Source organism: Ranitomeya variabilis, chromosome 6 (assembly GCF_051348905.1).
Source record: "Ranitomeya variabilis isolate aRanVar5 chromosome 6, aRanVar5.hap1, whole genome shotgun sequence".
Classification (NCBI taxonomy): Eukaryota; Metazoa; Chordata; class Amphibia; order Anura; family Dendrobatidae; genus Ranitomeya; species Ranitomeya variabilis.
The window spans coordinates 184,721,011-184,747,743 of NC_135237.1; the positions used below are offsets into that span (position 1 = coordinate 184,721,011).

The 26,733-nt window shown below is 42.7% G+C and overlaps 1 protein-coding gene across 2 annotated transcripts in view; it reads left to right on the top strand.

The window, feature by feature from the left end:
* The window catches only part of PDE1C (phosphodiesterase 1C), a 1,454,702-nt gene extending 1,441,963 nt beyond the window's left edge, over positions 1-12,739 (top strand). For both annotated transcript variants that reach the window (XM_077269307.1, XM_077269308.1), the window contains one exon: positions 12,546-12,739. In XM_077269307.1, coding sequence (XP_077125422.1) covers positions 12,546-12,724 — 179 coding nt within the window. In that variant the 3' untranslated portion in view covers positions 12,725-12,739. The remainder of the gene's footprint in view (positions 1-12,545) is intronic.
* The last annotated feature ends 13,994 nt before the right edge of the window (positions 12,740-26,733 follow it).

The following is a 26,733-nucleotide window of genomic DNA, read 5'->3' on the forward strand; positions in this document are numbered from 1 at the left end:
GGACCTGGAGGGGGAGGAGCTACAGTGTGCAGAGCAGCAGCACAGGATGGCAGGAGAAGATGAGAGGTAGGCAGCTCTGTGTGACCACTACCCAGCACAGTCCAGCTAACCTCTCCAGCTGCCCATCTCAAGGTTTGCTGTGCTAAGTAGCAGGGGGGAGGGGGACATTTGACAAATTAAATATGGCAGGTCAGAGTATGTGTGGCTTCCTATGTGTGTTTTCCTGTGTGTGTGTTTTCTTGGGTGTGTGTGCGCAGTGGTGTAACTACCACGGTTGCAGCGGTCACCGCTGCGACCGGGCCTAGCAGGTCAGGGGCCCGGCACGCCAGAGGCACCCAACTCCCCCCGCCGCTGCTGCCGCATTGGACTATACTGGCATATATGACGCCAGTACAGTTCAAAGCAATGATGGAGGAGAGAGCGTCAGCTGACGCTCCCTCTCCCATCATTCCCCCCTGCCTCTGACACTGCAGGTGCACGATGACGTCACTTCATCATGCACCCGCTGAGTGCGGGGCCCAGGCAGTGCAGCATCTGCACAGGTGATGGCGGTCTCCATATTGGCAGAGCCTGTGGTGGCTGCTGGGACCGGGAACAGGTGGCTCCGGGGCTGGCGGGTGGCGCGTGGAACGAGCCACCAATGAGGGGGATGCTGCAGCAGCTCAGCCATGTGGAGGATTTGGGGATGAACATGGAGGTGTATGGGACTGGCAGCAGTGAGGTGTGTCTGCTGCCCATGTGTTGCCGTCATTGGCCCTCAGTGACCCTGGCCCCCTGTGACACCAGCCCCATTTCCTCCCTGCCCTCCTGTGCCCTATGTCCTTGTAGGTCCGCAGATTCAGGTCATTGTGCTCCTCCAGGCCCTCGAACATGCCTTGTCCCTCCTCCCTGGTCCCCCAATGCTCCCCAACTCCCATGCCCTAAGTCCTCCTGCACCCCCATGCATTCCCTGCCCTGTTGTGAATTTGGATTCTGGGCTCCCCCGGTGGCTACTGGTGGAATTGAACTGGTGTCTTCATCTTCTCTGTTCACCTGTTCCCATCAAGATGTGGGAGTCGCTATATAACCTTGCTGCTCTGTTAGTTGCTTGCCGGTCAACAATGTTATCAGAAGCCTCTCTGTGCTTGTTCCTGCTCCTAGACAACTACTAGATAAGTTGGACTCTTGTCCATGTTTGTTTTTGCATTTTTGTTCCAGTTCACAGCTGTAGTTTCGTTACTGTGTCTGGAAAGCTCTTGTGAACAGGAATTGCCACTCTGGTGTTATGAGTTAATGCCAGAGTTTTAAAGTAATTTCTGGATGGTGTTTTGATAGGGTTTTCAGCTGACCATGAAAGTGTCCTTTCTGTCTTCTGCTATGTAGTAAGTGGACCTCAAATTTGCTAAACCTATTTTCATACTACGTTTGTTATTTCATCTTAATTCACCGCCAATACATGTGGGGGGCCTCTGTCTCCTTTCGGGGTATTTCTCTAGAGGTGAGCTAGGACTACTATTTTCCTCTGCTAGCATTATTTAGTCCTCCGGCTGGTGCTGGGCATCTAGAATCAACGTAGGCATGCTACCCGGCCACTGCTAGTTGTGCGTTAGGTTTAGTTCATGGTCAGCTCAGTTCCCATCTTCCAAGAGCTAGTTCCTTTATATGCTGATGCTATGATCTCTTGCCATTGAGATCATGACAGTTTGACCGGCCCACTAAAGGGTTAAAATCCTTGGCTGAGAAAGGAGAGAAATAAGTAGTCTGCTGAAATTTTTTTTTTTTTTCTCTCCTTCTAATCTTTGAATGGTTCTGTGTCCACCTGTTTGTAATGGATCTTCAGAGTGTAACTGCAGGTTTGAATAATCTCGCCACGAAGGTACAAAATTTGCAAGATTTTGTTTGTCATGCACCTGTATCTGAGCCGAGAATTCCTTTGCCGGAATTTTTCTCGGGGAATAGATCTGGGTTTCAGAATTTTCGAAATAATTGCAAATTATTTTTGTCCCTGAAATCTCGCTCTGCCAGAGACCCTGCACAGCAGGTCAGGATTGTGATTTCCTTGCTCCGGGGCGACCCTCAAGACTGGGCTTTTTCATTGACACCAGGGGATCCTGCGTTGCTCAATGTGGATGCGTTTTTTCTGGCCTTGGGGTTGCTTTATGACGAACCTCATTTGGAGCTTCAGGCAGAAAAAACTTTGATGTCCCTATCTCAGGGGCAAGATGAAGCGGAAATTTACTGCCAAAGATTCCGTAAATGGTCTGTGCTTACTCAGTGGAATGAGTGCGCCCTGGCGGCGACTTTCAGAGAGGGTCTCTCTGATGCCATTAAGGATGTTATGGTGGGGTTCCCTGTGCCTGCGGGTCTGAATGAGTCCATGACAATGGCTATTCAGATCGATAGGCGTTTGCGGGAGCGCAAACCAGTGCACCGTCTGGCGGTGTCCACTGAGAAATCGCCAGAGAGTATGCAGTGTGATAGAATTCTGTCCCGAAGCGAGCGGCAGAATTTTAGACGGAAAAATGGGTTGTGTTTCTATTGTGGTGATTCTACTCATGTTATATCAGCATGCTCTAAGCGCACTAAAAAGCTTGGTAAATCTGTTTCCATTTGCACCTTACCGTCTAAGTTTATTCTATCTGTGACCCTGATTTGCTCTTTGTCATCTATTACCACGGACGCCTATGTCGACTCTGGCGCCGCGTTGAGTCTTATGGATTGGTCCTTTGCCAAGCGCTGTGGGTATGATTTAGAGCCTTTGGAGACTCCTATTCCTCTGAAGGGGATTGACTCCACCCCATTGGCTAATAATCACAATACTGGACACAAGTAACTATGCGTATTAATCCGGATCACCAGGAGATTATTCGCTTTCTGGTGCTGTGTAATCTACATGATGATTTGGTGCTAGGATTGCCTTGGCTGCAATCTCACAACCCAGTCCTCGACTGGAGAGCTATGTCTGTGTTGAGCTGGGGATGTAAGGGGGCTCATGGGGATGTACCTGTGGTTTCCATTTCATCATCTATTCCCTCTGAAATTCCTGAGTTCCTGTCTGACTATTGTGACGTCTTTGAAGAATCCAAGCTTGGTTCGTTACCTCCGCACCGAGAGTGCGATTGTGCCATAGATTTAATCCCGGGTAGTAAATACCCAAAGGGTCGTTTATTTAATCTGTCTGTGCCTGAACATGCTGCTATGCGAGAATATATAAAGGAGTCCTTGGAAAAGGGACATATTCGTCCATCGTCATCTCCCTTAGGAGCCGGTTTTTTCTTTGTGTCAAAAAAAGACGGCTCTTTGAGACCATGTATTGATTATCGGCTTTTGAATAAAATCACTGTTAAATATCAATACCCATTGCCGTTGCTGACTGATTTGTTTGCTCGCATAAAGGGGGCCAAGTGGTTCTCTAAGATTGACCTTCGTGGGGCGTATAATTTGGTGCGAATCAGGCAGGGGGATGAGTGGAAAACCGCATTTAATACGCCCGAGGGCCATTTTGAGTATTTAGTGATGCCTTTTGGTCTTTCAAATGCTCCGTCAGTTTTCCAGTCCTTTATGCATGATATTTTTCGCGATTATTTGGATAAATTTATGATTGTGTATCTGGATGATATTCTGATTTTTTCGGATGACTGGGACTCTCATGTCCAGCAAGTCAAGAGGGTTTTTCAGGTTTTGCGGTCTAATTCTTTGTGTGTGAAGGGTTCTAAGTGTGTTTTTGGGGTACAGAGGATTTCCTTTTTGGGATATATTTTTTCCCCCTCTTCCATTGAAATGGATCCTGTCAAGGTACAAGCTATTTGTGATTGGACGCAGCCCTCTTCTCTTAAGAGTCTTCAGAAATTTTTGGGCTTTGCTAACTTTTATCGTCGATTTATTGCTGGTTTTTCGGATATTGCTAAGCCATTGACCGATTTGACTAAGAAGGGTGCTGATGTTGCCGATTGGTCCCCTGATGCTGTGGAGGCCTTTCGGGAGCTCAAGCGCCGTTTTTCCTCTGCCCCTGTGTTGCGTCAGCCTGATGTTGCTCTACCTTTTCAGGTTGAGGTCGACGCTTCTGAGATCGGAGCTGGGGCAGTGTTGTCGCAGAAAAGTTCTGACTGCTCCGTGATGAGGCCTTGTGCCTTCTTTTCCCGTAAATTTTCGCCCGCTGAGCGGAATTATGATGTTGGGAATCGGGAGCTTTTGGCCATGAAGTGGGCTTTTGAGGAGTGGCGCCATTGGCTTGAGGGGGCCAGACATCAGGTGGTGGTATTGACTGACCACAAAAATTTGATTTATCTTGAGACCGCCAGGCGCCTGAATCCTAGACAGGCGCGCTGGTCATTATTTTTCTCTCGGTTTAATTTTGTGGTGTCATACCTACCGGGTTCTAAGAATGTTAAGGCGGATGCCCTTTCTAGGAGTTTTGAGCCTGACTCGCCTGGTAACTCTGAGCCCACAGGTATCCTTAAGGATGGAGTGGTATTGTCAGCCGTTTCTCCAGACCTGCGGCGGGCCTTGCAGGAGTTTCAGGCGGATAGACCTGATCGTTGCCCACCTGATAAACTATTTGTTCCTGATGATTGGACCAGTAGAGTCATCTCTGAGGTTCATTCTTCTGCGTTGGCAGGTCATCCTGGCATTTTTGGTACCAGGGATTTGGTGGCAAGGTCCTTCTGGTGGCCTTCCCTGTCACGAGATGTGCGAGGCTTTGTGCAGTCTTGTGACGTTTGTGCTCGGGCCAAGCCTTGTTGTTCTCGGGCTAGTGGATTGTTATTGCCCTTGCCTATTCCTAAGAGGCCTTGGACGCACATCTCGATGGATTTTATTTCAGATCTGCCTGTTTCTCAGAAGATGTCTGTCATCTGGGTGGTGTGTGACCGTTTCTCTAAGATGGTCCATTTGGTTCCTCTGCCCAAGTTGCCTTCTTCTTCCGAGTTGGTTCCTCTGTTTTTTCAAAATGTTGTTCGTTTGCATGGTATTCCTGAGAATATCATTTCTGACAGAGGGACCCAATTCGTGTCTAGATTTTGGCGGGCATTCTGTGCTAGGATGGGCATAGATTTATCTTTTTCGTCCGCTTTCCATCCTCAGACGAATGGCCAGACCGAGCGGACTAATCAGACCCTGGAGACATATCTGAGGTGTTTTGTGTCTGCTGACCAGGATGATTGGGTTGCTTTTTTGCCATTGGCAGAGTTCGCTCTCAATAATCGGGCCAGCTCTGCCACTTTGGTGTCCCCGTTTTTCTGTAATTCGGGGTTTCATCCTCGATTTTCCTCTGGTCAGGTGGAATCTTCGGATTGTCCTGGAGTGGATGCTGTGGTGGAGAGATTGCATCAGATCTGGGGGCAGGTGGTGGACAATTTGAGGTTGTCCCAGGAGAAGACTCAGCTTTTTGCCAACCGCCACCGTCGTGTTGGTCCTCGGCTTTGTGTTGGGGATTTGGTGTGGTTGTCTTCTCGTTTTGTCCCTATGAGGGTCTCTTCTCCTAAGTTTAAGCCTCGGTTCATCGGACCGTATAAGATATTGGAGATTCTTAACCCTGTTTCCTTCCGTTTGGACCTCCCTGCATCCTTTTCTATTCATAACGTTTTTCATCGGTCATTATTGCGCAGGTATGAGGTACCGGTTGTGCCTTCCGTTGAGCCTCCTGCTCCGGTGTTGGTTGAGGGTGAGTTGGAGTACGTTGTGGAGAAAATCTTGGACTCTCGTGTTTCCAGACAGAGACTCCAGTATCTGGTCAAGTGGAAGGGATACGGCCAGGAGGATAATTCTTGGGTGAATGCATCTGATGTTCATGCCTCTGATCTGGTTCGTGCCTTTCATAGGGCCCATCCTGATCGCCCTGGTGGTTCTGGTGAGGGTTCGGTGCCCCCTCCTTGAGGGGGGGGTACTGTTGTGAATTTGGATTCTGGGCTCCCCCGGTGGCTACTGGTGGAATTGAACTGGTGTCTTCATCTTCTCTGTTCACCTGTTCCCATCAAGATGTGGGAGTCGCTATATAACCTTGCTGCTCTGTTAGTTGCTTGCCGGTCAACAATGTTATCAGAAGCCTCTCTGTGCTTGTTCCTGCTCCTAGACAACTACTAGATAAGTTGGACTCTTGTCCATGTTTGTTTTTGCATTTTTGTTCCAGTTCACAGCTGTAGTTTTGTTACTGTGTCTGGAAAGCTCTTGTGAACAGGAATTGCCACTCTGGTGTTATGAGTTAATGCCAGAGTTTTAAAGTAATTTCTGGATGGTGTTTTGATAGGGTTTTCAGCTGACCATGAAAGTGTCCTTTCTGTCTTCTGCTATGTAGTAAGTGGACCTCAAATTTGCTAAACCTATTTTCATACTACGTTTGTTATTTCATCTTAATTCACCGCCAATACATGTGGGGGGCCTCTGTCTCCTTTCGGGGTATTTCTCTAGAGGTGAGCTAGGACTACTATTTTCCTCTGCTAGCATTATTTAGTCCTCCGGCTGGTGCTGGGCATCTAGAATCAACGTAGGCATGCTACCCGGCCACTGCTAGTTGTGTGTTAGGTTTAGTTCATGGTCAGCTCAGTTCCCATCTTCCAAGAGCTAGTTCCTTTATATGCTGATGCTATGATCTCTTGCCATTGAGATCATGACACTGCCCCTTGTCCCTGTGTGACCCATCTGCCCTGCTCTCAAGTCTCCCCTGTCCCCTTTCTCACCATGTGTTCCCCATCTACCCTGTCCTCGTAATCCTCCTCGTAATCCCTGTGCCCCCTTTTTCCCTGCTCCTATGCCTCCCCCGTCTTCCCCTGTCCCCTTGCAGCCCCGTCTCCCCATGTGTCCCTATCTACTCTGCCCTCGGAGTCCCCTTGTGTCCTCTTGTGCCTGTCTCCCTTGCTCCCTAGTCCCTGTGTGTCCCCTTGTGCCCTTCCTCCTACTCCCCATGAGTCCCCTTGTGCCTGTCGCCCTTGTCCCCTTGTCTTTGTGTCCCTTGTCTCCATGTGTCCCTTGTGTCAGCCTCCCTTGCCCACTCGTCCCTGTGTGTCCCCTTGTGTCAGTCTCCCTTGCCCACTAGTCCCTGTGCGTCCCCTTGTGTCAGTATAATAATAAAATATGGAGGACTGAGGAGTGTATTATACTATATGGAGGACTGAGGAGTGTATTATACTATATGGAGGACTGAGCAGTGTATTATACTATATGGAGCACTATGAGGATTGTATAATACTATATAGAGCACTATGATGAGTGTATTTTAACATATGGAGGACTATGGGGAGTATATTATACTATATGGATGACTATGAGCTGTGCAGTATATGATAAGTAGGACTATGGGGGTGTGCATTATACTTCTTATATGGATCCCCATGACTTCTATGTAAGCCCCTGATGAGTATAATGGTTTATTTTCTTTTATACATTACATAATGGTAGTACGGGGGACAAATATAAACCAGGATGGGGTACAGCATAGTTACGCCACTGAGGTCACACAATACAACTTTGCAATAAAATGAACCCATAAGAAAAAATTCACTAAGGGATCCAAACCATAAAATAATCAATTTATTAAAGACATAAATACAAAATCTCATAAATCATAACAACATGCGGGATACCAAGATGGAAAATTCTACAGAATGGAACCACAGGTCAAAGACAAATTCATATAATCTATAGTGCCAGCACCCTACCACAAACATAACTAACATATATAGCCACATTTATATTGGTCAGACAAGATGTATAAGTATACTGATAAATAACTTCCAGTGACCAAATTTGTGAGGGTCAGGAAGGGAAACTAAGCCATATAATCCAACATAATTACCTTAGATCTGCGGTGCCACTGCCCCAATGCGCGTTTTCGCTTATGTGCCCTCTTCTGGGGAAGTCACTGAGGTCACACTATACAACTTTGCAATAAAGCTATAGTGTGTGAAATGAATAGGGAAAATGTGGGCCCATTTGAAAGTTCGCATTGGGGCCCATAATTTTGTAGTTTTGCCACTGTGTGTGTGTTTTTCTGTGTGTGTTTTCCTGGGTGTATATGTGGTTCTCTCATGTGTGTATGTGTGTTTTCTCAAGTGTGTGAGTGTGCATGTGTGCGTGTGTTTTTTCTGTCTTTGAGCGTGCATGTTTCTGAGCGTGTGGACAGCCCATAATTTCACTTTCGAATATCAAATTTGTAATGTGTATATATATATATATATATATATATATATATATATATATATATATATATATCAGTCCCAGAGTACCCTGTATGGCAGATAGTCATCGGCCCCGGCATATCCAGCGTAGCAAATAGTGAATGGCCTGGCGTATCCCGCGTGGTGAATAGTGGTCGGCCCCTCCGGAACCAGCGTGGTGTATAGTTGTCGGCCCCGGCGTATCCCTTGTGACATAAACGGCATAATTAAAGTGCCCCTGTCAGCAGGATTGTGCACTGTAACCTACAGTGTCAGCTCGGCGACGTTATACTGATTACAATGATATCTGGTGATTAAATCCATCTTGTGGTTGTTGTCTGATCTTTATTTTCAATTTTGTGTTAATGACATGCTCGTACTCCGGGGCGGCCTGTGGGGGGTCTTCTTGTGGTGCTCTGATTAGGTATTCATAATGCAGACTGCTGATAGGTCACTGTTCCCTCACTGACCTGCCCCCTAGTTTACATAATGAATATTTTATATACGGTAAATAAAAATCCACTGATCAGGGGTGGGACGTGTTATAGTATGTGTGCTGGTGGGATTTGTGTGGCAAGGTTGCTTTTTTGTCTCAGTCCGGCCTTGGACATAGCGAGCGATCGACCGACCATAGAGCAGAATCCTGCACTGGACTGAGAACTGTGACCCGGGCAGCAGAACACCACTGATAAGACCATCAGTCTCCCTGCCTCTCTGTGTGTGTTTGTGTATACACACACACACACACACACACACTTTATGACCTTGCGTGTACATGGATATGTGTGTGTGGTACTGTTCAGACACAGTAGGTTTTGCTGAGGCACATTATGATGGTATTAGTAAACCATTGTTCATTGGTTAGTGAGGCAGTGTCCTGTTCTGTTGAGAAACTATGTGGTGGACAAGGTGTTATGGAGGTACTCTATGGTGGTGTTATGGAGGTAATGTATGGTGCTGTAATGGAGGGATTGTATTGTGGTGTTATGGAGGTAGTGTATGGTGCTGTTATGGAGGTAGTATATGGTACTGTTATGGAGGGACTGTTTGGTGTTTTGAAGGTACTGTATGGTGCTGTTATGAAGGCACTGTATGGTGGTGTTACGGAGGTACTCTATGGTGGAGTTATTATTATTATTATTATTATTATTATTTACTGTTATAGCGCCATTTATTCCATGGCGCTTTACAAGTGAGGAGGGGTATACATAATAAAAACAAGTACAATAATCTTGAACAATACAAGTCATAACTGGTACAGTAGGAGAGAGGACCCTGCCCGCGAAGGCTCACAATCTACAAGGTTTATGGAGATACTGTATGGGCGGCGGACAGCGGGAATGATGAGCATTGATCCACATACGAGTTGAAGATTACATGGCCTGACAAGGGGAGAGGAAGGAAGGGAGTATTGGGCAAAGTGTTTTACTGCTAGCGCAGACACAAGGACTGTGGTGTGTGTGTGTCATTAAACAGTGGGGCTGTGCGTATGTGTGTCATTATACAGTGGGGCTGTGCATGTGTGTGTGTCATTCTATGTAAATGTAGACTTGTGAATCCTCACATTGCTTGCAGTGCTGTGGTTATTCGGCGGGTTTGTGACTGCAAGTTTGTGATTTGCATACATGTGGTCACATGCCGACTAGACTTGCATGGCCTAATGCAACTGTATTGAACAAAGCCAGAAGTAGTCTAGTCGGAATGTGGCTCGGAATATATAGATCGCATAGTTGCGGTCACAAGACCACCTGTTCCTGGTGCTGGCACCAGAGAATCTTCACAGCGCACAGTGCACACGATATGAAGATTCACACATAGTGACTGTAGACATGTAGCATAAAATCTGACCACCCCTTTAAGGATGGGCCGCTACTTATGGGCCACTGCTGTGTGCTTGCCCCCCCAGGCTTAAATTTGCCAGCCAGCCCCTGCTTGCGAGTGGACCAATCCGGACTCGCTTGAGGACCTGAGCACCTGACTGCCGACCACCAATGATTGGTCGTCTCACTGGCATGCTCAGAAGGGCAAATCCTGGACTTAGTCCCAGGAACATCTGCTCACCACTGTCTAATGCTGGTTGCTATAGCTGAACCTGAAGAGGCAGCAGCAACCAAATGCACAGCTTGAGTCTGAGCAAGATGCTAAGACCGACGTCTCTGCTGAGCAATATCCACTGCGGCTGAGACCGAATGGGAGACTGCAGGAGAAGACATGACTTTGCATTCCTCTTGTGCAGCAGGAGAATCCTGATGCCACTAACCCGTAACTATACTGCCATAACCTTTACCAATGCTGACCTGCCACTGACTGTCCCTAACATATAAACACATGTACATCAGTTCACATCAAGACATTGTCAGCTATAATAAAAAGATAACATGTACCCGGTTTCATTAGGTAGGTACCAGCAGGAATGCAGGGCCCAAACCAGCCGCCTGCAAATCCCTATACATATTGATGAGCTATCCTAAGGATAGGTCATCAATAGTGTTGAGCGATACCGTCCAATACTTGAAAGTATCGGTATCGGAAAGTATCGGCCGATACCGGCAAAGTATCGGATCTAATCCGATACCGATACCCGATACCAATACAAGTCAATGGGACTCAAGTATCGGACGGTATCCCTGATGGTTCCCAGGGTCTGAAGGAGAGGAAACTCTCCTTCAGGCCCTGGGATCCATATTACTGTGTAAAATAAAGAATTAAAATAAAAAATATTGCTATACTCACCTCTCCGACGCAGCCTGCACCTTACCGAGGGAACCGGCAGCCTTCTTTGCTTAAAATGCGCGCGTTTACTGCCTTCCGTGTCTAATTCTAGGCATTCAGGATTTGAAAATTACATCACGGCTTGTGATTGGTCGCGTGTCGCCCATGTGACCGCGACGCGACCAATCACAACAAGCCGTGACGTAATTTCAGGTCCTGAATGCCTAATTCTAGGCATTCAGGATTTGAAAATTACGTCACGGCTTGTGATTGGTCGCGTCGCGGTCACATGGGCGGCACGCAACCAATCACAAGCCATGACGTAATTTTCAAATCCTGAATGCCTAGAATTAGGCATTCAGGACCTGAAATTACGTCACGGCTTGTTGTGATTGGTCGCGTCGCCGTCACATGGGCGGCACGCGACCAATCAGAAGCCGTGACGTCACGAAAGGCAGTAAACGCGCGCATTTTAAGCAAAGAAGGCTGCCGGTTCCCTCGGTAAGGTGCAGGCTGCGTCGGAGAGGTGAGTATAGCAATATTTTTTATTTTAATTCTTTATTTTACACATTGATATTAATCCCGATACCGATTCCCGATATCACAAAAGTATCGGATCTCGGTATCGGAATGCTCAACACTAGTCATCAATGTAAAAGTAGTGGACAACCTCTTTAAGTATTAAACAAGATTAAACAAGACTTATGAGATTGATAATACTGTATTTATACACTTGTCACCCAATTATTGTGCAAATATTCTCTTCAGAGAGGAAGAGGACTTGAACTTTAGTGCCAAATATTGGATTGCAATCCTAAAAATCAGTATTGATCCTTTAAAGGGAATCTGTCACCAGGTTTTTGCTACCCTGAGATCAGCATGATGTAGGCTCAGTGACCCTGATTCCATCAATGTATCACCTAGCTTACTGGATGCGGCAGTTGTGATAAAATCCCTGAATGCTGAAGCCTGTATAATCCTGCTCACACAACTGATTGGCAGATTTCTATATACACTGTATATTGACAGAAAGCTGCTGATCAGTAATGGGGCGGGGTTATACAGAGCAGATTGACTAGGTGACACCAGACAACTAGTCCTTTAGTGATAAATTTCTGCTGATAAAACAGATATTATTCAAACAACACAAAGCCCAATAAGTGATATATCCCTGGAACCATGGTCTCAATTTCTACATAATGCTTTTTTCAGATTATATAACAAAAACCTTCTGACAGATACCATTTAAAGAGTATCTATAATGCACTGGTTGCTAAAATCCAGCTGAGTTAGTTGAGTTTGACTGGGTTGAAATTTTGAAACTTTGTATTTGTAAGATATCGCATTTAAATTGTAATACAACAGTTAATTTGTTGGATATATAACATGTAAGACCTTAAATTAAAGGGCATGTCCTAAAGTCTGAATATGACATAATTATGAGTATCAATTTGCAATATTATCAACTTCCTAGAGAACAGTCAGTGTAATATATTGATGTGCATCCATGTGACCAGTGCCAGGCTGACGTTTCTTTATGATCATTGGACATGCAGAACATTTCATCAGTAAGGTGTAATGAGCTATTTCTGGATTACAAATAGACTTTGGTGTCAAGTGAGACTTAAAAATGATATACCAATGGGGATTTGAGGGACGGCTGTATTATGCGCCCAAGTTCACTGACATTTCATTGTTTTCTAGTGCTGAAACCACAGCTCAGGTACTTTAAGAGACCCACCTATTGTACCACAACTCGCCTGCCAAGCTTCCACAAGAAAACAGATGAAAATGTGGCAAAATTCAGACCAGTCGACCAAAGAGGAAGAATGAAGAAAATCCAACATATTTCTCTTAATTGGAACAAAAATTATAAACAATAGTTCAAATCCATATTGGTTTACTTAATATTATGGACTTGCTTTCTTCAGCAATATAATTTCAGAACAAAAAATAAAATGTTTGAATTTCCAACATAACACTCCAACTACAGCAGCCTAATATGCAGCATTTCTACAGAAAGCTCAACATAGATTCATTAATTGCAGTGTAAAATGTTGGAATCCCCTAGGTTCAGTTGGTGCAGTGACGTATATACCTTATTATGAGACATAGGGTTGTGATATACGGCATCTTATCCACAGACAGCAGGTCACATAGCAAGAGAAGCTGAACTGATTTACAAAGTTGTAATCAAAATGATTTAACCTCCATTGCAAGTTAGGTTTTATTAGCAAAATTTACTAACTTTTTGCAATCAACCAATGAAACGAGCAATTTGAAAACCTTAACACAACTAAAATAAGTGTTTTTTCCAAATCCTACACAAAATGCAATTTTTATTGACTGCTGCATTCTCAGAATGATTTATCTTCCTGGATAGAATCACTCATTAGAGCATACATTAACAAAGTTGTATCAAACATACCTGAAGTTATAATCTTCATTGCTTCATTAGATATTCTTGACATAAAGCATTTCCAATATCTGGACTGGCTACAGGTTTATTGACTGTAACTTTTCATTACATGTTAGAAATATGGCAAAGTCAAGAGAGTGGTCCAAAAAATCAACAGAAGATAACTGTTCAAAATGAAAGGTACACTGGCTAAAATATCTAGACATCCCGAAACAGTGAGCTATCGCCATATTTCAGAAGAGGTAATTGTTCAAAAATCCTCACATGACAGCAAAGACCTGCAGCAAAATTTGATGGCTGCACTGTAGGTTTCAGTTTGCACAGTAAAGTGCACACTTAGGCTGAAGATCTCCATAGCTCTACTCCAAGACATATGACTCTATTGACTTAAAAGCAGAAGAAAAGTCAGCTCTAGTATACTCAGATCAATGTAAGTAAGCTGCAGATATTTTGGAATTCTGTTCTGTGCAGCAAATATTTTGGACTTATAGATCGATGGTATAACTGGAGGAAGAAGATAGGATGTGCTAAAGGATATACCGCTTGCAGTCAAGCTTGGCAGTTGCTCTGGGGCGGCTGTTGTGAATTCCGTCTGGGTTCCCTCTGGTGGCCTTTAGCGATATTGCGGGTCTGGAGCTGGGCTCAGTTGCCTCATTTCCTGCTATGCTGGTTCCTATTTAACTCCACCTGGACCTTTACTTGTTGCCTGCTGTCGTTGTATTCAGTACTGGTTCTGACCTCTCCTGGATTTTCCTGGTGACCTGTCTATTTCTGAGAAGCTAAGTCTTGCTAGTTCTTTTTGCTCATTGTTTCCTTGAATATGTTTCTCAGTATATGATGTGTTCAGTCCAGCTTGCTTATATGTGATTTTTCGCTTGCTGGTAGCTCTGGGGAGCAGAAGTGCGCCCCTCACATCGTGAGTCGGTGTGGGGGTTCTTGTACTTTCTGCGTGGATAGTTTTTGATAGTTTTTGTACCGACCGCACAGATCCCTGCTATCTTCTGTCTATTTAGTGTTAGCGGGCCTCATTTGCTTAAACCTGTTTTTCATTCCTACGTTTGTATTTTCCCCTTAACTCACCGTTATTATTTGTGGGGGGCTGTCTAAACTTTGGGGTTATTACTCTGAGGCAAGTGAGGCTTTGCTTTCTCTCTAGGGGTAGCTAGTTTCTCAGGCTGTGAAGAGGCATCTAGGATTTTAGGTAACGCTCCACGGCTGCCTTTAGTGTGTGTGGATAGGATCAGGATTGCGGTCGGTATAGTTCCCACATTCCCGGAGCTTGTCCTACTATTCAGGTTTACCTATCAGGTCAGTTTGGTGATCCTACCACCGGATCATAACAGGCGGCATTACTTCATCAGGCCTTTGTAACCTGCAATATATGGATGGCAAGACTTTTACAATCAAGTTTCAAGAAAAACTGGGAGAAAACATCATGCCCTCTGAGGAAGCTGAAGCTTGGGCATCATTGAACCTTCCAACAAGACAATGATACAAAGCATAGTTCAAAGTCCACCAAGACTTGTCATCCGAAGTGACTAACTGGCTGTCGCATGATTGAACCCTATAAACAATATTTAGTTTAGCTTTAAGTAGGCAATTGCAGTAGTAAAACTCAAGAATATTAGTGAACCGGCGGCTATTGCCTAAGGGGAATAAACTAATATTATTTGAGAATGATGACAGGAGATAATATTTGCTATGCATTATGCTTGCAGCTGGCCATAAAGCTAATAGGCTTTACCAAGTACTAAAGATGCTTGTCATGAAGGTGTTAAATAATTTTGGAGCTGCAATAATCATTAAAGGGAATCTGTCAGCAGGTTTTTGCAATGTTATCTGAAGACAACATGAGGTAGGGTGTCAGGGTGTGTCACTTATCAAGCTGTGTGCTGTTGTTTACTTATAACTAGTGTTGAGCATTCCGATACCACAAGTAACGGGTATCGGCCGATACTTGCGGTATCGGAATTCCGATACCGAGTTCCGATATTTTTGTGATATCAGAAATCGGAATCGGAAGTTCCCAGTGTATGGTTCCCAGGGTCTGGAGGAGAGGAGACTCTCCTTCAGGCCCTGGGATCCATATTCATGTAAAAAATAAAGAATTAAAATAAAAAATATGGATATACTCACCCCTCCGGCGGCCCCTGGACCTTACTGATGTAACCGGCAGCCTCCGTTCCTAAGAATGAGGAGTTTAGGACCTGCGATGACGTCGCGGCTTGTGATTGGTTGCATGAGCGGTCACATGAGCGGTCACGTGACCAATCACAAGCCGCGATGTCATCGCAGGTCCTAAACTCCTCATTCTTAGGAACGGAGGCTGCCGGTTACAGCGGTTACTACCAGGGCGCGCCAGAGAGTGAGTATATCCCTATTTTTTATTTTTATTCTTTATTTTACACATGAATATGGATCCCAGGGCCTGAAGGAGAGTTTCCTCTCCTTCAGACCCTGGGAACCATCCAGGATACCTTCCGATACTTGTGTCCCATTGACTTGCATTGGTATCGGGTATCGGCGATATCCGATATTTTTCGGATATCAGCCGATACCATCCGATACCGATACCTTTGAGTATCGGAAGGTATCGCTCAACACTACTTATAATGAATGTTTAATCACCTGGCAATTATCATAGCCTGGTCTACAGCAGCTACAGCAGTGTGTGAGAACTTGTCCGACTCCGCCCCCTCCTGAAATAAGCAGCTCACTGGCTATGGACAATGTACACAGAGAACTGTAGTGGGGGTAGGGGCAGATTTCTCTGCTCTGCTACATGCTACATCTAAAAATACTGATTGTGTCACAACTGCTGCATCCAGTAGACTAAGTGATACATCCTTGGATCAGGGTTCCTTTGCCTACATCATGCTACTGTCAGAAGAGGTATCAAAAACCTGGTGACAAATTCCCTTTAAAAGTGACATTTTGTGTTGAACTTGGATAAACCACTAGTTATATTAGTTGTGATCAGATATTTAGTGTTCTTGTTTTACTAGGTGATTGTAATCAGCAGAAAGTTTGTAAGTCTTGCTAATAAACCTAATTTGCAATGGCAATTTAATAATTTTGAAATATCCATATAGAGAGTACATATAATTTATATTCCATTCATTAAATCACTGCATTGGTTATCCTAAGGGCTAGCTCATGTGAGAGAATTGGATCGATTATGGAAATGACACTCGGCTCAAACTCTTAGAAGAGTTTTAACCGAGTGTCAGCATTGTGTGGCACAGTAGCACCCTGTGAAGATAAGATGAATAACAAGTTTTCTCCATCTTCTCCATTGTCTCCATCTCCTCCATTGTCTGAGTCTGATGTTCTACACGCACCGATAGACTTGAATGGCTGCATGTCATCCAATTTTGCTGCAATTTTTTCCATAGACAAATTTGGCCTATGGGAAAAAATGCAGATCTTCCCTGCTTCAATATATAATATTGATGTGAGTGCTAAAAAACATTGGATAGCACTCGTCCAAGTTAGACACTCGTGTGAGCAAACCCTAAGTGTCACATTAATGGTCCTATTCAGTCACTGACAGCTTCACCCGCATGACTGTGATACCTGTCAATATGCCATTTAAATAAATAACATGCAAATTATACAGAAACTTTTCATACAAAACTATACATCGATCTGTTTTACTCATCCTGCTGTACATTGTACTGCCCACAAATAGAACTGCACGTATAATTGGTTCCCTTTATTGGACATCTATTAGCAGGAAAATGACCATTATTTTTTGCTCCTCTGATTCCACAGGGTGACCATACAAATCTATATGACCATACTTTACCCCATGTGACTCTGGTTTAATCTAGTTTTTTCTTTTGTCTCATTGAATGAAAATGAGTGAAAAATTAAAAAAATGTAGCACATTCCATTATATGCCATATTACGGAAATATTCTTCCATAAAAAAAAAGAACATTCTTTGAAAAAATATAGTGCCTCACTGTAACATCAGGCTGTGGCACATGTGCCTATGAATCCATATATTAGATGCACTGCCTATGACTGTCTGGTATCTGTGAAGCTGAGACACTCTTGACTGCAATAAACAATGGCTTTATACTTAGTCAGGTTCTTTAATGTACTGGAATAGATATTGCTTATATTCTATGTATTATTGACACCAGTTATAGCATTCAAGGATGATTCATTAGAACCTGTGACATTTCAGCTACATTCAGCTTTCAAAAATCCATGTGGTACAACCATAAATTCACGCAGTTTAATAGTATACAGTGGCGATACTATTCTACAATGAATACTAATGAACTTATGTATCGCTATACCAAGTATATGTCAAAGCACAATTTTAAGCGACAGCCAGGACAGCATATTACAGTAACTGGCAGCAGTGGCTTTCAGTAAATGACAGCACTTTTAAAAAGCTTTCTCACCTGCTTGTAGAGCTTTAAGGAAGACTCATCATCAGGGCAAAACTGGCCAGTTTTCTTATTTTGTTTTCGCTGTCTCCCTGATTGTCCTGATTTTTGATTGTTTAGTATGATCTGCCATACAGTTCCAGAGATACAGTATATGTGTTTAAATTTAATGCTAAATTTGTATGAACTTTACCAAGGGGATGTGATTCACAGAACTTTCTGGGAGGGTGTTTTTAGGGTGCTGTGCCTAATTACCTTTTGAGCCACTCCCCATTGTAAAGACCGTAAACATTATGTTACGGCTGCGACCGTAAACTCGGCCAAGCCGATGCCCCCATGTCGCCGAACCATGATGACATGGGCGAGCGTCCCAAATGGGAACGCGATGTGGACCCACTGGACCACATAGAGTAACCTGGACCTACCCAAACTAGGGAGTGGCAGAGAGCAGGGTCTGTGGCAGCTGAGCATGTGAACAAGATGGCAATATGCAGAACTAGATAACACCACACAACTTCAGATATGAAGAAACAAAGTTTACTTAAATGAAAACACAGTACATAACAAAACATAATGATGTCAGGATCCCGATTCAACACATCAGAGTAGGGTACACGTCTCAGGATAACAGACGAAGACAGGAGGACATCATGGATTGATGAAGTCCAGGGTTATCTGGCACGGGCATGCTAGGACGGCCTCTCTCTCAGGCCTCAGGTGCAGTACAGGCTCAGCAGGAGAACATCAGACACTGACCTCGGACGGACTTCTGACGATGGCAAGTGTCATCACGTGTTGATGCAGTCCAGGGTCATCTGGCACGGGCTTACTAGGACGGCCTCTCTTTCAGTCCTCAGGCGCAGCACAGGCTCAGCAGGAGAACATCAGACACCGACCTTGGACAGACGTCAGACGATGGCAGGGGTCATCACGGGTTGATGCAGTCCAAGGTCATCTGGTTGGGACACTGGCGTGGCAGCCCAGGGCATGAGGACATCAGGACACAGGAAGGACATCAGGACACAGGCAGGGCATCAGGACATCAGGAATAATGGATAGACATTTGGGACACTGGTGAGGCAGCCCAGGTCATCGGCTGAGACTCAGATGGCACAGGATCAGGTAGCGGTGGTCATCAGGTTCCTAGCTACAGCCATCAGGATCCGGGCATTGGATCTAGGAATGAACTGAAGCGTGATGCGGACTGGACCTGGGCCAGATGGGGTTAGCACCGCATAACAGGCTGAGCACAGCATAGTAAGGGCTCAGCATAAATACCAGACTCCATCTTTAAAAGATGAACCCATGAAGTTCAGTCACTGGGTACAGGGTGTCAGACACAAAAGGACTTCAGGAACATAACAGAGGACACAGTTCAGACAGGGTCAAGTACTGGATTTGCAGCCTCCAGGATAGGCGGGTCTGGGTACTCTGCCCCCAGATTAGGCGGAAAAACAAAACACAAACAGATCTGGATATGCAGCCTCCAGGATAGGCAGATCTGGGTACTCTGCCCCCAGAACAGGCGGAAGACAGGTATCAGCTCTCCCAGAACATACTGCAGACAGAACAGAAGCTGGATACCTAACTCACAAGGCAAGACACAGAAACACAATGCAATGCTCTGGCAACGCACAACAGGAAAGAGGGAGTTTACACAGGAGCTGCCCCTCAGCAATAGGCTGAGGAAGCAACACAGGTGCATACTCAAACCCTAATAAAAGCAGGGTAGGTGTGGCCGCGCACACCCTAAGCACAAACAGAAACGATTACAGCACAGACAGCACAAGAACTGTGGCTTAGGGCCCCTGGCAGTGACTGCTAGCCTGAACACACATGGAAAGTCGTGCACCAGCTGCAAAGGACCTTGCAAGCCGCGGATAGCTTCCACAGTGGCAGCCAGGGGCCACACATGCGAGTGGTCATGCAGCAGAGCAAAGACATCACAGCACATGTACAGCTATGCAGCAGCACAGGGAACTGAGCCGCATCCATACAGGTAACAGACCACAGTATCCCTGCAAGTTAAGGGGAGAGGATCAAGGGTTAAAGCAGAGACATGCAAAAGTAACGCCGAAGAAACAAGGTATAAACCCAGCGGCGTTACACATTAGCACTAAAGAAAAAAAACATATCTCTGGGGCTATATGGCGACTATACTTGGCCAATTTTGACCTGGTTATAGGTCATCTTTAGTAAATGAAACATATCTATGTAAGAGAAAGAAGATAGGAGTATCTGCTTACCATTGCTAACACCAAAGCTTTAGAACGTAGGATTTATTTGCTAGAAGATGTACAGGTAACATACTATTGTGTGATCAGGGGGATTAATCACAGCAGAGCCGACCTTGTCATTTAGATCCAGCTGCATGGCTTATGCATCATAATAACTCACTAGCTCTTGTCTGCAGTCTCATGTAAAAGCAATGAAGACATCAGTCTCCGCTCTGCTACATCTGTCTATTGGTATTACTATAACTATACTGTAAGATTAGAGTTTTTATTTTGAACTCCTTTCATCTGTATTACATTAAAATGTTTAAAATGTGTTTCTTGAATCTGATTAGCCACTAAATTGTCATTTAGAAGGCATTGATTTAATAAAATGTATTATTGAATTAATAAAATAAATAAAAATAATAATTAACTAAGCTAAATTGTTTATTTTATCTAAATATAAATGCATATTACATGTTTAATTAGAGAAAAAATACCCAAAACAAAAGGAAGCAAATGAGACTAACTGAATTATATATTGGAGTAAATCTTTATTGAAAAATATACTAAGATATAAAACCATATTTTGATGTACCCAATCAAAAATACAAAGTCAAAGATAGAATACTCATCTGTACAAAATGGTAGGAGCGAGGAGAACTACCCCAACGCGCGTTTTGCATTAGCTTCTTGGGGGTGTATGAGTAGAAGGTATAAGGGGCTCATTTATGTATGGCAACACTCACCTGTCATGTGTGTCTGCTGTACGATGACACTTTCTGTGGCAGGGCCACGTGCTGGAACCCATGGGTTCAGCGTCTGAATTTATTACTATGCCTATTTTACTGGTACAGAGATGTATATACTTCTTATTCAGTTCTGTGCATCATATAGTTTGGGGGTCTATATGTAATGGGAATACCTGAATCTACCTCCATTTTTCCACACTAAGTCAATTTTTTATAATTTTTATCTATTTTTAATGAGCATCTAGAAATAAAAGGTGCTTAGTTAATGTTATTTATACATCATTTGGAGCATCAATCATTTTGCAATTTTATTTTTAAATACATCCCTACACAGACAATTTACGCAAAGTTTACATTTTAGATAGAATTCAATTTATATTTTAATATTACAAATAAACTTTAGTATTTTAACAATTTTTAGTATGCACTTGCCACTTTGCTATTAAGCAGAACTTTCCTTCTACATCTTTTCTATGGGGCTCCACAAGATTTCCCTCCACTTATGCACTCCTATTTGGCAATATAGGGCAATCCTAATGAGCAAGGCTATTTACATTTGTTCCACCAGGGTGGGCCACACACTAAGTAAGGACTGTTTCTCTTTCGAAACATGTCGGTTTTGTGGTGGCACCGAGGTCCTGTAGCCTTTTTGGCAGTGATGTCACATAAAAAAGGGTAGATACACATAAAATTGATAATAAAAGCAATACACATAATGTAACAATAAATTTACAGAACATGAGTAAAATATATATAGCAAGTATTGTTAATAATGAAACATAATTTCCTTGCGCATGTTCAGACCTAGGGGAACACAGGTGTCTAAATTTTAAATCCAAAAAGCTTCCCTAGTGCTCATTCTTATCGTAAGATCACGTCCCTGTTATGTCTAATCACTTTTTCAAAGCCATAGACTCTAAAAGATGAAATGCTTCTGTTGTGTTGTGAAATAAAATGTTTAGATGCCTGTGAGATGTTGTGGTTTGCATTGTTGGTGCTGATAATATCAGTGATATGCTCTGATATGCAAATCTTTAATTTATGCGATGTACATCCCACATACATTTTATATCACAAGGAGCAGTCGACAATCTATACAACATCCGTAGTGTTACAATTTATAAGGTTTTTTTATATCATAGCTGCATAGCAGGTTACAAAAGTTTTTTTTTTATTATTAACCACATGTGAACAAGTTCTACACCGATCACCTCCACATCTGTAGAAATTCCAATAGGAGAGCCAAGTCTGATTTTTAGTGTAAGAGTAAAATAGCTGGGAGAAGCTATATCACCTATTGCAGGTGCTTTTCATGCCACTGTTGCAGAACCTGGTTCAAGAATAGAAAACAAGATAGGATCCTGGTATAATATAGGAAGGAGCTTATAAATAGTTTGTTTTATGTGGTTAAATTGAGGGCTTTATTGGATAGATAATACAGGTTTATCACTTTCTTTAGCACGCCTAAGTCCATCCTAAAAAGACATAATCCGCATTGCAACACCCCAAGCAAAGCCCATGTCAACTTTTGCTCCTCAGAATGTGAATCATCCAACACAACATATCATGACTCAGACTCTAATGGTTCTCTACCCAGTGTGTCTTATTGTCATAACTCCCAAAAATTTAGACATAAAAAAAACGACCAAGATGGGGTGGGCGAAAGCACAGGAAGCCACACAGACATGACCACCTGTCGGGGGCATATGATGTAACCCATGACAACTGCAAAAATAGTCAAAATTTATCTTCTGTAGACCTTACACAGGACCAACACAAGGTTCTTTTATATGGCCTTAATTTTGCACTGGACCAATAGTTTGATTTATTTTCTATATTACTGTATATTAATAAATTTAAACAAAACTTCATGGTTAAAATACATTTTTGGTCTGCGGATTCTTCTAATGCCAGAGATGAACAGATTCCCATATTTAATTAATTTTCAGGACAGGAATTTTGTGAACTGCAAACGATTGTACACATACAAGATCTGGGATTTGAATGTGACTCCACCAGAGCCTTTGTTAACCATGTTGATGGTCTTAAAACCAGTAACCCATTTTTTTATCCAGTACAGTCCAGGGCAGACTGCATGGACAGAGTTCAAGAAGCTGTTGAGAGGGAACTAAAAACACTCCATTTATCCACTCAGACTGTAAACTGCCTCTTCAGAGAAAAAGAGGACTTGAACTCTATAGCGTCATCTGTTGGAAGTAGCAATCCTACAAGTCACAATCAACCCTTTAACATGTCTTGTTAAATGACCTAGGATAAAAGCTAAATCAGTTGAGATACTGGTTTGGCTTTTAGCCTAAGTCATATTACAAGACTTGTTAAAGGGTTGATTGTGACTTGAAGGATCGCTACTTCCAACAGATGACGCTATAGAGTTCAAGTCCTCTTTTTCTCTGAAGAGGCAATTTGCATATTAAATTTCCCAGAGGAGCATTGCACGGCGAATAAGCCTCCTTACCTTGACAAGACAGAGCTTGTATGTCACTCTCCACAAGGAGAAACCTTACCCCTAGACCTCCACTCAGACTAACATTCTGCAGGGTAGTTTTTCCATCTCACACAGCAAGGCGTTAATGGCACTGAAGAATATGGATAATATTGTAATAAAAATGTCAGATAAGGAGGGGGTGGTAGTAATTATGGATAGTGATATGTGCAAAATACAGATTCTGAATCTTCTTCAGGCTTCGGCAACGCATAGTCAGATTCCATATAACCCTGCTTCTACATTTAAAATAGAGCTTAACAACCTCATACATGGTGGGTTCTCACTCGGTGTCCTGAATGAAAAACTACGGGACTATCTATTGGTCGATTATCCCAGTCTTCCCTTAATGCATGTTTTACCCAAAATACATAAAGCCACTAACCCTCCCCCCATGAGACCCATCATTTCCGGGATAGGGTTAAAGACGGAGCACCTATGTGAGTGCAATTTCTTAAAGTTTCATGTGATGTCTTAAGATATTTTTCAGACAAAAAATTGTGTAATGACTTGGTTATCCTGTGATGCTGTAAACATCGATACTCCATGATGTGGCTATTAAAGAGTTAGAATTCCACATGTTTCAGTACAGCGAGTTCACACAGGATCTCCAGGATTTCATTCTGTAAGTTATGTTTTTTTCTCATGACACATAACTTTTTACATTTGATCATTTGTTTTATTTGCAAAAGAGGGGTGTCTCCATGGGGGATAAATGCTCCCCATCGCTAGCAAATCTGGTAATGGCTTATTGGGAGTGGTTATTCCTGTATATCAAGAACCTATCTTGCTTTCTAGTCTTAAACCGGGTTATGCAATAGTGTAAAAATAAGTGACTACAATTGGCAATATAGTTTTGCACAGCTATTTTTCTTCTTACACTGAAAATCAGACTTGGCTCTCCTGTAGGGGCTTCTACAGATGTGGAGGTGATCTGTGTAGAACTTGTTCACATGCGGTTAATAATAGAAAAAACAGAACTACTCTTGCATCTATGATAGAAAAAACTTTATAAATTGTAACAGTACGGATGTTGTATATATTATGGACTGCTCCTTATGCCATAAAATATATGTGGAGTGTACATTGCGTAAATTAAAGATTTGCATATCAGAGCATATCACTGATATTATCCGACCAACAATGCCAACCACAACATCTCACAGGCATCCAGACATTTCATTTCAACACAACAGAAGCATTTCATCTTGAAAAAGTGATTAGACATAACAGGGGGGGTGATCTTATGAGAAGATTGCGCACTAGGGAAGCTTTTTGGATTTATAATTTAGACACCTGGGTCTGGACATGCACAAGGAAATTATTTTTCATTATTAACAATACTTGCTATACAGCTCTGGCAAAAATTAAGAGACCGTTGAAAAATGTTCAGTTTGTCTGATTTTTTTCTTCATACAGTAGGTATATTTTTGAGTAAAATTTAAATCGTTCTTTTAGTCTATAAACTTCTGACAACATGTCTCCGAATTTCCAAGCAATACCTTTGTATTTTTTTTTCTGAAAAGGAGAAATTGCCAAAATTATAAAAAACAGTGCTTTCAGACCTCAAATAATGTAAAGAAAACAACTTCATAATCATTTAGAAATAACAATACTAATGTTTTAACTCAGGAAGGGTTCAGAAATCAATATTTTGTGGAATAACCATGATTGTTAATCACAGCTTTCATGCGTCTTGGCATGCTTTCCACCAGTCTTTCACATTGCTTCTGGCACAAAAATGTAAGCAGTTCATCTTTGTTTGATGGCTTGTGGCTATCCATTATCCTCTTGGTTACATTCCAGAGGTTTTCAATGGGATTCACGTCTGGAGATTAGGCTGCCCATGACAGGGTTTTGATGCGGTGGTCTCTTAATTTTTGCCAGAGCTGTATGTATACCCCAGGTGAGTAATGTTTTAAAATTTTTGAAAACCTTAGTGCAATGGTGAAACTTGTATTCGCTTTCTCTAGCTATTCTAATAAATGCAAAATTTATTGCGAGGTCCCCCATCACGGCCTCTTTCAGCATGTATAATACAGGCCCCTTGGGTAATTTCTGGAAAACTTTGTACATTGTGCAATGGTGAAACTTGTACTTCCAATCTCAAGCAATTATAATAACTGCAAAATGTATTGTGAGGACCCCATCACGATCTCATTCAGCCTATATCATACTGAACCCATGGGTAATATTTGAAAAACTTTGTGAAATGGTCAAATTTCTACTCTCAATCTCTATATATTCTATTATTATATTTTTTTTATTGTGTTGCCCTTCTCATGGTCTTTTGAAGCTTGTATCTAGGAGCCTGATGTTGATTTTTGGGTCTGCACTTGGACATTGTAGAACATCAATGCATTAATATGCTCCACACACTTCTTCAGTTTTCAGCCTTGCACAGAATAATAATATGAGTAAGAAAACATGCTCTATATACTGAATATGACCACCAAGTACTTGTTGTAGAAGCAGGAGGAGCAGGTGAGGCATGGACATTAAGAAAACTTCCAAAAAAGAACATTTGGGCTACATTTACGTAGGGGTGCTGTTTTCTGTAGGGCTTACAAAGTTGCAGAAAATCCAGCCCTTGTTTAATTTGAGAAGAGTCAACCTGTTTGCAATTTTAAAACGGCCGGCGAAGGAGAAAAGTCGGTGGAAAAAAGAGCTTGACGACGATCGTTTTGCGCACAGGCACTTCAACAGGTCCTGTTGAAGTGCCTGTGCACGAAACAATCGTCGTCCAGCTCTTTGTTCCACCGACTACTCTCCTGGCCTGGATGTTTTAAAATTGCCGAAATAAAGTGAATTTTAAGAACGGTAAGTGCCACTCTTTTCTCTTTTGCTGCATGGACATTTGCATTGTTTTTTTCTATAAGTGAGCACCCAGGATTCTGGTTTGGGCAGCCATAAGCACACTGGATATTTTTTAAAAAGCCAAGCGCAAAGTGTTTCGGTGGTGTGGATAATTTTTTCTTTGTCTGGAATTTCATTCTAAAACAGCTCATACACATGCAAAACGTATTGAAATTCTCTATTAGCAATATATTAACATAAAATAAAAAAACTTTCAACAGCTGTCAGATGCAAATGAATATATTAGACAGGAAGACAGGGAGCTGACATAAGAGATAGCAAAGTCACAAAGCCGGATATTAGAGATGATCAAATCTTTTAGAAGTCAAATTCACCAGGTTCGACAAAGTTTTTGCCAAAATTTTATTTCTGATAAATAAATAAACCATGAACCACGATACTGAAAAGTCTCGAATTGCCCTGAAAAGACATGTGTAACACCATGAAGTCTCCTAAGACTGTATCACACTATTTCTGAGTTCTTTAACACAAGCACAGGATTGTTAATGTCAAAGTGACCTTACTATAGAAATGGATGGCAACCTATTTTTAATAGCACAGTGCACGGAAGACTTTCCATGTTTTTTGAAAATTAAAAGACTGTCCAAAAATGATCCCTTTTAGAAAATTGTGATCAGGCAGAAAATTCTGTGCAGAACTGACTTAAAATGAATGTGTCTCTGTCATAAATATAATTTTACTGTTACTGAGATGAGTGATGTGCCTCATAACATATAATACCCT